This window comes from Triturus cristatus, chromosome 4_2 (assembly GCF_964204655.1).
Source record: "Triturus cristatus chromosome 4_2, aTriCri1.1, whole genome shotgun sequence".
Taxonomy (NCBI): Eukaryota; Metazoa; Chordata; class Amphibia; order Caudata; family Salamandridae; genus Triturus; species Triturus cristatus.
Genome location: NC_140586.1, coordinates 114,866,669 through 114,879,391, shown reverse-complemented (window position 1 = coordinate 114,879,391; position 12,723 = coordinate 114,866,669). Strand labels below are relative to the sequence as shown.

At 48.1% G+C, this 12,723-nt stretch overlaps 2 protein-coding genes across 16 annotated transcripts in view; one reads left to right on the top strand and one right to left on the bottom strand.

Annotated features, from left to right (window-relative positions):
• LOC146833112 (complement C3-like) overlaps positions 1–12,723 on the bottom strand; it is a 1,368,049-nt gene that overhangs the window by 239,373 nt on the left and 1,115,953 nt on the right. Inside the window, exon 30 of the mRNA XM_085600736.1 lies at positions 6,568–6,726. Coding sequence (XP_085456862.1) covers positions 6,568–6,726 — 159 coding nt within the window. The remainder of the gene's footprint in view (positions 1–6,567; positions 6,727–12,723) is intronic.
• LOC146833113 (uncharacterized) overlaps positions 1–12,723 on the top strand; it is a 787,180-nt gene that overhangs the window by 358,076 nt on the left and 416,381 nt on the right. The window lies entirely within an intron of this gene.

Sequence of the window (12,723 nt, the reverse complement as noted above, 5' to 3'; positions counted from 1 at the left end):
GCGATAGTTACCGGGGTCGTCTGTGGCGATGTATTTTGCGGCTGCTATCGCAGGGAAACTGGTGGTATCTGCTGTTTACACCAGCTTGTGAATGGGGCGATAGATTTATTGCGACTTTGGCTGTGATAAAGTGCCTGTAACTCGGCGATAGATCCTTGAGATTATGCCCCTCTGTTTTTACTGTACCTCTTTTGATGGGGGATTTTAATTTACATCCTTGTGTGGATTGTTTCTTGTACAGGGATTCGCCACTAGATGCCGACCTGGTGTTTGGTGACCAGGCACATCTGAGACATACACTTTTAGGTGACAGGTTTAACTGATTATTCGTAGACCAATCTGTGGTGAACCTCCTTGATCGGTGGGATTCTTGTAATGTCCTACAGACCCCAAACTTTAAGAGGGGTTGGACTGGTACTGCTTCCATTATTGATTATATTTTTGTTTCTTTCTACTGTTTTTCTTTCTGTTGTTTTGCTTCTTTAATGGATTTTAAGGTAGTGATGCACCCCCTGAGTGATCATAACCCTCTGTGGGCATCGTTCAGATGTCTTGGGTCTATAGCCAGGCCTTGATGTTCTTTTTCGGGAACTGGTCTTACCAGTCTCGCAAAGTTGAAGGCTTTAGCGGGTCAAGGTTGCTCCCGCCAATTTATATCTTTCCTCACTTTCTACTTGTTATCAGGACTTCTGCATTTGTTTAGATGAGGTGGCCCCTGATTCTAATATTCTGATTGGCTTTGCCAACATAGCTGGCCACATCAAGTCTGCCTTTACCGCCCTGTGTGCAAACCATCTCCCGCCGCCCAGTAGATGGTTATCAAGGCTGGTTCCAAGGTGCATAGAGCACTTATGGTGGCCCTATATAGGCCCTATATAGGGGGAGGTTGGGGGGCCAAGGCCTGTTATCTTGCAGCAGGTAGTGAGAGGAAGAAGTCGCTCAAGAGGAAACTGTGGAACAAGTTGTTGGGGGCCTATGCCCTGCAGTACTCGGCACAGTTTTGGAGGGTAGTGAATCATCCAATTTTTGTGCCTGACCAGGCAAATATTCAGGCCTTGACTCCCCCCCAACCCTCCAGGCACCCCCCCAGGCCAAAGCAGGAACCTTTCGGGCGATTTATGATCGTGAATCCACTGATATTTTTCCACCAGCAATGGGTTGGATTTGTGTGCCCCTCTGTTTACCTAGCATTTCAATGCGGCTTCCAGAGGGGGGTTTGCCCCAGCTTGAAAAGCTCAGTCATTGTCCTGATTTTCAAAAATAGGTGCAGGGTGATCAGGCTTGTTACTGTCCCATCTCGCTTGTGAGCAGTGAGGTCAAGGTGTTGGGCAGGGTCCTGTTGGACCGCATGTCAAAGTGGGCATCCAATATTAACATCCTTTCCAAAGCTCCATATGGGTTTAGGGCTGGCTGGGGCACCGTGGCTCAGATGTTGAACCTTTAAAGTTTGACCGTTAAATACACCAGGGCTGAAGAGGGGCGGTCCATTTGACTTTAATGGACCTAAGCTCAGCCTTTGATCAAGTCAACAGAGCGAAACTCTGGTTTGCACTTGGGTCCATGGGGGTTGAGCCGTCATTGCTCTCTTTCCTTCATGCTGTTCACAATAGGCTCTTGGATTCAGTCAGATACAGGCTGGAGAGGGAATGTACAACGCCCCTGGTCCTGAAGAGAGGTGTGTGCAAGGGATTTATCCTGGCCCTGTGATGTTGTCTGTCTGAGGTGGAGCGGTAGGGCGTTCCAGACTCTGCCACAAAGAAGTAGAATGAGCGGCCCCCAGATCTGGTCTTTCTGGCATGGGGGACCACGGCGCAGGAGAGCTGGGCTGATCGTAGGGTCCTTTGGGGTGCGTGGAATTTGAGTCGGTTCTTCAGGTATGCTGGTTCGATGTTGTGGAGGGCTTTGTGTGCGTGGGTGAGAATCTTGAAGGTGATTCTAGCCTCGATGGAGAGCCAGTGGAGTGTGCGCAGGTGCTGGGAGATATGGCAGTGTTTTGGCAGGTTGAGGACCAGTCTTGCGGCGGCATTCTGGATGTTTTGTAGCTTGCGGGTGAGGTTTTTGTTTATTCCGGTGTAGAGTACGTTGCCGTAGTTGAGTCTGCTTGTGATGAGGGTGGGAGGGACAGTCTTTCTGTGCTCAAGGGGGATCCATTTGAAGGTCTTACGTAGGAGGCGGAGGGTGTGGAAGCAGGAGGATGCGACGGAGTTGATCTGGCAGTCCATCTTGAGATCTGAGTCCAGGATGATTCCAAGGTTGCGTGCGTGGTCCGTGGGGGTGGGTGGGCTTCTGGAAGCGGGGGCCATCAGGTGTCGTTCCAGGCATCGGGGTGTGGGCTGTTGATGAGCACTTCTGTTTAGTCAGTGTTGAGTTGTAGGCAGCTGCTTTTTTTCCATTTGGCGACGGCCTCGATGCCTTCTTGAAAGTTGTGTTTTGCTGTGTAGGGTTCATTGGATAGGGAGAGGATGAGTTGGGTGTCGTCTGTGTATGAAACAATGTTGAGTCCATTGGATCTAATGATGGGGGCAAGTGGAGCCATGTAGATGTTGAAGAGCGTGGGTCTGAGGGAGGACTTCTGGGGGACTCCGCAGGTGGTTGGTGTAGGGTCCGAGAGGAAAGGAGAGAGTCTGACCTGCTGCGTTCTGCCGGAGAGGAAAGAGTGGATCCAGTCGAGGGACTTGTCTCGGATCCCTGCGTCGTGGAGTCTGCGTGTTAGGGTGTGGTAGGAGACTGTGTCAAAGGCCTCTGAAAGGTCGAGGAGGATGAGGGCTACTGTTTCTCCTCTGTCCAGGAGGGAGCGGATGTCGTCTGTTGCAGCGCGGAGGGCGGTTTCTGTACTGTGTTTTTTTCTGAAGCTGGATTGGGAGGAGTCGAGGATGTTGTGCTCTTCGATGAAGGAGGCGAGTTGGCTGTTGATGGCTTTCTCGATGACTTTTGCTGGGAACGGGAGCAGAGAGATGAGTCTGTAGTTTTTTAGGTCATTGGGGTCCGCTGAGGGTTTCTTCAGGAGGGGGTTGATCTCGGCGTGTTTCCAGTCACCAGGGAAGGAGGCGTTCGCCAGAGTGCGATTGATGGTGTGGCGAAGCATGGGTGCGATGGTGTCGGCGGCTCTGTTGAAGATGTGGTGGGGGCAGGGGTCCATGGGGGCCCTAGAGTGGATTGACTTTATCGTCTTCAGTGTGTCTTCGGTGGTGAGGGCTGTCCAGCTGTCAATCGTTGGCTTCTGGGTGTCGGGGGTGGCTGGTAAGGGTTCAGTGTGTTGGTTGTTTTCGTCGAAGTTGTCGTAAATGTTCTTGATTTTGTGGTGGAAGAAGGTGCTGAGTTTGATGCAGAGGTCTAGTGTGGGAGGAATGTCAGTAGACTCGCTGCTGGGTTGGGCGAACTCCTTGATGATGCTGCAGAGTTCTTTGCTGTTGTGCGTGTGTGGAGATTCTGTCTTCGATCGCTGTTTTTCTCGTATTTCTGATGAGTTCGTGGTGGACGTTGGTGGCGACTCTGAAGTTGTTGTGGGCTTCAGTGGATTTGGAGTTCCTCCAGGCCTTTTGAGGTGGCAGCATGTCCATCTGGACTCTCGAAGTTCGATGGTAAACTATCTGGCTTTCTTGGCATGTGTGTTGTTGTTCTTCTTGAGGGGGGCTATGGTGTTGGCACTGTTGGAGATCCATCTGTGCAGAGTTTGGGCTGCGGTGTTGGGTCATCGTCTTCTACAGTGGTTGGGGTGGAGTTGCCGAGTGAGGAGGTGAGCTGGTCGTCTGTGATTGAGGTCCAGTTTCTTCGTGGGAGCAGGTGCTGGTGTCTGTGGATGATGGGTGTTCTGAGGGTGCAGTGGATGCATCGATGGTCTGTCCACAGGAGTTGGCTGAAAGTGATGGAGTTTCCTGTTGTTGTGTTGTGAAGAGGGGTTCTAGGGTGTGTCCTGCTGAGTGTGTGGGTTTGGTCACGATCTGGCAGAATCCAATGTTGTGGAGGTTGTCCAGGAGGAATGTGGTGTTGGGGTCTAGTTGGTTGTCGAGGTGGAAGTTGAGGTCTCCCAGCAGGGTGTAGTTGGTGGATGAGATGATGTCCGTGATGGAATTGGTGAAAGGTCTGCGGGGTCCGGTGGGTCAGTAGACGAGAGTTCCTCTGAGGGCGGTGGTAGGGCTGGCCTGTATCTAAAGTGTAGGTGTTCCATCATGTCTGTGGGCTCGTCGGGGAGTGTGCTCAGCCGGAGGGTGGATTTATGGACGATGGCGATTCCTCCTCCATGGCGGGTGGTGCGGTCCTTCCGGGAGATCTTGTATCCTTGGGGAATGGCGATGGCGAAGTCCGGTCCCGAGGTAGTGTTGGTCCAGGTTTCGGTGAAGAATGCTACGTCCGGGGTGGTGCTTTCGAGGAGGTCCCAGATTTCGGTGGCGTGTTTGTGGAGGGATCGGACGTTGAGGAGGATGCATTGCAGCGTCTTCGGTTCGGTTGTGTTGTTGCGGGCGGGTTGTGCTGAGTCCGTGTTCCTGGCGGTGCTGCAGGTGTGCCAGCAGCAGTGATAGCTGAAAGGTCCATGGGTGTCGGCTAGTGATGCTAGCTTGCAGTTGTTGTTGCGGCCTGGGTTGAGTGCGTGGAGTGTCACTGGGTTGTATCGTTGGCAGTGCAGAGTTCCAGGGTTCCTGGCACAGGTCGCGGTCGGGTCACAGACGGGCGCAGACGAGCTTGGCTTTGACGTGCTTTCGGCACGCCAGTGGCACCCCCGCTGCCCGCGGCCGCCATTAAGTAGGGGATGGGAAGGGCTGGACAGCTGGGAGGCGGGAGCGGGGAGGGGAACTGGCTCGGGCAGGTCGCTCTAGGGGGGGAGGGGCCATGGGGGCAGCAGGAAAGAAGGGGGAAGCTAGCAAAAGAAGATGAAAAATGTGAAGAGTAAAAGGGTGAAAAAAAGGAAAGAGAAAGATATAAAGAGTAAAAGGGTTAAAGGAATAAAGGGTGGAATGAAGCAGAAAGCAGAAGGAAAATGCTATTAAGAGTGAAAGGGTGAGAACGCTAAAGGATGAAAACGGAGCAGAAACGAGAGGATTAAGGGGGCAGAAAGCAGAATGTGAGAAGGAGTCAGAGGTCCACTGGACCACCAGGGATGAGGCGCAGGTATAATCTGCAGGGGAAGGAGAGCCTCGAACACCAAACACTACGGGAGTATAGGGGCTCAAGAGAGGCCTTACTTAATGGTGGAGCTGCGAGGGTGGGAGAGCAATTTCACTGACAATGAGTCAGTGGTCTTGCTACCAACAAAAACAGATAAGTGATGGATGGAAGACTTGACTAAGGCTCAGTGAATAACATTGCTCAGGGCCCCATTCCGTTACATCCCTTTTCATCCACTATGCCACAACAGAGACCAACCATGTGCAAAACACTTAGTGTCCTACTCCAATAAGAGTTTTCGAACTTGAACTGCCTGGTTCACTCTCAACGGGGACGCAAGTAACCCCAGACTGGTTTTGGCCTTGTTTGGTATCATTGAACAAGTTACCTTCAGTGACGCTCTTTCTGGTGGATACTCTATCTAATCGCAGATTCCTCACTCCCTGAATATTTCCCAGGTGTCAGACTGGACCCGTAAATCGCCCAAGCAGCACATCTGAACACCAGCAGGTGACAGCGTGGCCCTACGCTAACATCGCTCTGCTCTAGAAGTTACGAGTGTAGCTGCCCCCAGCACCACCCATGCAGGCCAACATCAAATGCCTACCAGGTGTCCATGCCCCCAGATGCAGCGGGCAACCGCATGCCTAATTTGTGCACCTTGGGACTCATTTATGAGGTTTTGGAGCAGGGCATCGCCGGAAGGAATCTTGCTGCGCTGCCCTGTATCAAAAGAAAAGGTCAGGACTACGCCATATCTATGTGATATGTCGCATTCCTATTTTTTTCCCCTCTGCTGGCGCACAATGGGCTGCCGTGCGCCACGCAGGCAACCATGCGCCACGGAGAAAGGGTGTCTGCGTTATAGCGGCGATTGTTTTTGTGCAGGAAAGGACACCTTCCTGCACAAAAACAATCACAAGAGGTGTTTTCCTGTTTTTTGGATGTTGCAGAATGCAGCACACATAGAAATAGGAAAAAATGAGGAGAAAGAAGTATATTTCTCCTCTTTGCGCCTCCCTAACACCACCATTAGGGTGGTGTTAGAATCTGACGCATTCCTAAGTTTACGATTCCTCGTATATCTGGGAATGCTTCAGATTCCATGAGTGTTTTGTGGGAACACCCACAGCAACACCCATGGAACACCCCTTTCACTCAGTGTTCTGCGTGAAAGGGGCACATATTTACAAGGCCATGAAAAGCCACGCAAAGGCGCTTTATGTGGCCTCGTAAATATGCTGCTGCACATTGCGCCACCGGAGCGTAAAAAAGTGATGCTCCGGCGGTGCAAAAGTGACGCAAGGGCCTCGTAAATTAGGCCCCTCCCTTGTCCTTTATTATAAAAGGAGCACTTCACTAATTTTTTTACATTTTATTTAACCTTAAAGAACACTTCACATATTGTTTCTTTGCATTACATTTTCAAACTGTGAGCATGATGTATCAGACGTCAGTACTGACCTTTTCACTTCGCTGGATATAGGCATTTTCTTTTCTGACAGTCCACTTTGTCTGTTTATTTCGGCCAGCTATTTCCAGCACGACATTCAGCTGGGCGTCTTCCTTTTCCTTGGTTTGCTTCTTGTACTCAGCCAGAGCCTGCAGAGTCACAGCCGTGGTCTGAAAGAGACAAACACACCCATGAGCTCCATTTGCTTGGACCTGGAATTCGAACTGTGCTCTGTGTGTGTGCCCCAATGGCAGTCTGTGGGCCCTGTGGGTGAGGTGCAGCAACGCTGACTCTTTGATATACATATTCTCCTAGCTGGCACTCCTCTTGCAATCTTTTTCTATGAGAGCGCCTCTCATGTCAGGAATGGAAGGGACTAGGAGCATTTACCAGGCACCATTCCCCCCAGAACGCAGACTTTATTCCGTAGCTACATGCATCACTATTCCTTTTCCCACTCTCCATTGTGTGTTTACGCCTCTCCAACTGATCTCTCCGCATGCAAATACTTTCTCTCAGGGCCGGCTTTAGTGCTGGTGGCGCCCTGTGCGACAATGTTTGTTGGCGCCCCCCCATGACCACCTCCACCACGGATTCTCTCACTAGCACCCTTTAACAGTGACGAAGTCTCCATAACCACACTCTCTCAGATGCATTGAATTAGTTATATAGCGCCACTCATACCAGTGTAGGGTGTCCGAGCACTTTGCATCACACACACATTACACAGAGACAGTCAATCATAAGTGTGTAAATCAGTGTATAGGAAATGTTACATAAGCCAAAGGACTGAAAATGTAGCAGTCACATGTCATCCACACTGGTAGGCAGTATAGTTTTAGAGTGCTTGGTGTGGAGAAGCACAAACTCCGAGTCGAAAAAGAAACAGCATAGTTGGGAGTTCTCTTCAATAATAAGAATCGATTTCTAGCCAAATTTATCCTTTTTGCAACATTAATCAATGTTCTAATAATGTATACTTTGCAGTGTGTATGCAGATCTAGGATGAAAGTTAATAGTTCACTATTCTATATTAGGACTTTAAGTTATACATTGCAAGTAACAAAAGGATGTCTCTTTTGAAAGCAATAACCTGCTGATCTGTTTACATCATACGCACTCTGTAATCTACTTGGTACACGCTCTTTGCAGCAGGCATATTAACCCTCTGCACTAACTTCACATAAGTCAAATCATCAACTATACAAAATGCTGATCTCTCTCCAGAACGTTAATTAATAACAGGAGTTATTGTGACATTTATGTGAGGCCTGGTAATTGCTGGGGGAAAGAAACGCTGCAGCAGGTGCTTCAAAAGCATAATAAACTTTCAAACACGTCGCCCCCAGGAAGCCTGCACCCGGCGCGGTGGCACCGGTCGCACCGCCCTAAAGCCGGCCCTGCTTTCTCTGCTCACCACCTTGTGTGCTGTTATTCTCCCTCTTCCATGTGTGGTACCCTTCGTCATCTTCCCTATTCTAAGGTCCCTTTCTGTTATCATATTCCCTCTTTCCCTTTTAGTTCCCACACAGTCATCTGTGGCTGCCTGTCAGAGACCACAAGTTACGAGTACACATGCGTGCATCTTTGCTGTACAGAATCTTTAAGTCAGCTCTCTTCAGCCACTGACAATTGGTATTATTATAGCTTTTGTAGGCAGGCTTTCCTTAAAGTCATAGCAGTTTGTGAATGTTTAAATGAGGCTTTAAGTAGTCTCCAGGGTTGGGTTGGGATCAAAAATCGTCCCGGGCACACCAAAAAAACAGTGGCCCACATTTGCATATTGCCTTTCCGCAAAACACTGCTTCAGCGAAGTTTTATGAACAGAAAGGGGGTGGTGGCATGTTTTATTAATTTAACTTAAATTTAAAAAAATGCCCAGATTAGTTCACACTGGTGAGCCACACATGAATGCAAGTGAGACCACTCGTGCTCAGGCCCTCTACCCCCCTCAATCAGCATACATTAATGGGCCGGCCAAGCGAGAGAAAGGGAGTGATACCTCTGCCCATCTGCCTCTAGATAGGCCATTCAGGCACCCTCTGGGGGCATCCTAACAGACAGCTGCAGGCTGCCCCAAAAAGCAGCCCACAGCTGGAACTCCGCTACCAGCCCTTCGGCCATTTCCCCAAGTGCCCACATTACCAATCCGACCCTGGAAGTCTCCTATTCTAACCTCTCCACAGCGCTGCTGCTCCCTCGCTGTCGCTAGGCTTCTGCAACCTTCTCCAAGTCCCCCACTGTGCAGGATGTCACGCCTATTGCCCTCCTTACTCAAATTATGCGGCACGGTTATGCAAAAAGAAAAGACAAATTATGGAGAATATTGTGGCACCTTTTGATCCTGTACATTGGCTCATTATTTTGCTATTATTCCACATTAACATTGTGTGGGAAACGGTTAACCTACCTAGTATCACTGTCACACCTCAGTAAAGCATTCATTTAAAGGGTTATCAACAGGACTGGCTTTAGCGCTGGTGGCGCCATGTGCGACAATGTCTGTTGGCACCCCCAATGACCACCTCTGCCACAGATTCCCTCACTAGAACCCTTTAACAGTGCCTCTTAAGTCTCCATAACCAATGTCTCTCAGATTCATTTAGTTTTGTAGCACCACTCATACAAGTGTAAGGTGTCAGAGCACTTTACACCACACAAACATTGCACAGAGACAATCATATGTTTGTAAATCAGTGTATCAGAAATGTCACATCAGACAGGACTACAAGGTGTAGTGTAGGAGTGACATGTCATCGATACTGGTAGGCATTATAGTTTGAGTCCTTATTCTGGAAAAGCACAAATTCAGAATTCAAAACATACCATCAATATTAAGGGTTTTCTTTCATAATGGGAATTGTTTTCTACGGGAAACATCTCTACCCTGCATTTTTTACCCTGCATGATTTGACCATGCAGTTTTTACTCCGCAAAAACTTTTGCAGTGCAGGGTTTTACACCACAAACTGTTAAAATGCATTCCACAAAGTAACGCCCCCCTGGAGTTATAATAGTGATTGTGTTGTAATGGGGAATGTGTTGTAACGGAGTGCGTTGTAAAGCCCTGCATTGTAAAAGTTGCTGCGGGGTAAAAGCATGCAGGGTAAATTCATGCGGGGTAACGTCATACAACCGTTTTCTACCCAAATGAATGCTTTTCACAAGATTAGGATGATGAAAGACTGGGCAAAAAAACATATAGCTCTAACATATACCTTGCAGTTTGCATGCAGCTCTAGTATGACAGTTAATAGCTCAATGTTCTATATTAGGATTTTGACTTATAAATAACAAGTAATAAAAGGAGTTCTCTTACAGAAGCTGTAACCCACTGACCTATTTACATTATAGGCAATTTGTTATCTGCATGGTACACGTTCTTAGCAGCAGGCATTTTAACCCTCTGCACTACCTCAGGATGAGTCAAAACGTTCGCTAGACAAACCTCCGGTCTCTTTCCAGAAAGACGATTAATCACAGTAGTTATCTTGACATTTTAATTGATGTCTGAAAATTGCTGGAGGCCAGGAATGCGACAGCAGGTGCTTTTTAAATTTTTTTATTAACATGTTATAACAAAAGAAAACATACAGTGTCAACATGTAATCAACTTACAGGCCATGGTACAACAACATAATTTGTCCAGTGTTTATAGGTTAACAATGTTACCGGAAATCTCACCATTTATAGTGCAGCTGTTAAACATAGTTAGTCAACTTGGTACATTTGTAAATATTGAACCAAATATTTCCAGTAGTCTCTAGGCTTAGAACCCATGGGTAGTTCCTCCTCATATGTTTGCAAGGTGTCTCTGCAGTACGTCAAGTCTTGAATCCAATGTTTAACCTTTGGAGCTCTATTGCTTCCCCAGCATAATGATATTCTCCGCTTAGCCAGGAGCAGTGCAATTACACAAAACGTACGCTTATTTGCCCATATCCCAGGCAGCAGGCCCAGCAGACACGTACAAACAGTGCATGCAATGTTCACGTCCACCATAGTACCTAACATCTTTGTTACTTTTGACCAGTACTCAGCCACTGCATCACAATACCATGCCAGATGTATAAAATCTGCTAGTTCCGCATTACAGCGACAACATTTGGATTCTGCCCGCAGACCATATCTATGAAGCCTTGCTGGAGTGTAATAAGTCTGGTGGAGATATTTATAGTGTAACATACGCAGATTTCCATTTGGTGTTAACAAACCAGTAAGAGAGCAAGCCACGGCCCATTCCTCCATCGTCAGCGGATCATCTAGGCTACTATTCCATTTCCTCATTGCTTTATGTGTAGTGTCTGCAATATCTTCCTGCAGTGTAGCATATAGTCTGGATACCAGTCGCTTAGCAGTAGCGGTCGTGATCAGTAACTGTAAAGTGGTCAGTTGCGGTGGCTCCGTGTCCGTGTCGGATATAATTTCTACAATGCTCCCTGTAGCCTGTGATATGTAAATTGAAATAATAACGTTTGATTACCTATAAATGACAGCTCAGCAAGTGGTTTAAAGGAGCCGTTTCCGTATAAATCCCCCATGGTATCAAAGCCCACCTGTCTGAGCAGACCCATGCCTAGCTCTTCCTGAGTAACAGATAGCTCAGGGTGATAATGTATCGGCAGTGCCGGGGCGTACAATGGCAATTTACGCGCCTTCCTACCCATTGCTTGCCAGGCTTTATTCGTCGTATCGATAGTATTTATATCGCGATTGTGCAGTGGGGGCCTTTAATGGGTTATGATTGCACTCAATGGAGTCGGATGTGCATCACCTTCTTCAATCGCCGCATGCGTGAGATATGGAATTGGATGATACCAAAAATGCGCATATTGCGCTTGCGCACATAGATAATAAAGTAAAAAGTCCGGGACTTTAAACCCTCCCTGCGAGTAAGGTAGTGTGAGAGTGCGCAGTTCGATCCGAGCTTGTTTACCCGCCCATATTAAGTGAAGGACCATAGCGAAAATCCTACGAAAAACTTCTGGCGGAGGCTGGATCAGAATATTATTAAAAAGGTACAATAATTTAGGTAGGATAACCATCTTTACAATGGCTAGCCGGTCGGCCAGCGATAGTGGCAACTGAATCCATCGCCCTATCTTTTCTTCCAATGCCCCAACTGCTCTACCATAATTTGTGCGAATGACAATTTCTGGGTCACGGTGATACCAAACGCCCAGATATTTTACAGGCTCTGATTGCCACTCCAGTGGATAGTCCATAACGCCGTGGCTAGTGGTGTCCGTTAGTGGTATGATCAGCGACTTAGACCAATTTATTTTGAGGCCTGACTGCTGTCCAAATTTAATATATTCCCTCAGTAAGGGATTCAGATAGTTCTCAGGGTCCCGTACATATAGCATCATGTCGTCTGCATATAACGAAATGAGCAAGGGTCTTTGCGGGAATTGGAGCGCTGAGTAGTGGTGTTTCTGTCTAATTTTACAAGCCAACGGCTCTAGCGCTACCGCAAATAGCAAGGGAGATAGCGGGCATCCCTGCCTTGTCCCTCTCGCGATACTGATAGGCTCGGATATGTAATTTTTAACCCGTATACGTGCCGTTGGCACCGTGTATAGCAGCTGCACCCCTTGGAGAAAAATAGGAGGGAAGCCCATTCGCTGTAGAATCGTGTGCAGATATGGCCATTCAATAGAATCAAATGCTTTGGCAGCATCTAAAAGTACTGCAGCTGCTTTAGTAGTGGGAAGTAAATAATGCGACAATGCAAAAAGTGTCCTAGTGTTATGGGCTGTTGACCTGGAAGGGATAAACCCTGATTGGTCCGGCAATATCAAATTGGTCATTAGAGGTTGCAACCGAGTGGCAAGGAGCGTGGCCAATATCTTGGTATCTACATTAATTAGGGACAGCGGCCGGTACGAATCACAGTATTCAGGGTCCTTGTTTGGTTTTAAAAGAGCAATCAGCATGGCCTCTCTTAGTGTTGGCGGCAGTCTTTTCTTTTCATGGGCGTCCCCATACATCTCAACCAGGTGAGGTGCCAACTGATCAAAAAACGCCTTGTAAAATTAGCACGTGAACCCATCTGGGCCTGGTGCTTTCCCGTTTGGCTGGGATTTAACAACTTCCGTTACCTCCTCCACTGTAATAGGCATGGACAAGTAGTCTCTCTGCGCATCCGACAACCACGCTATTGAGAC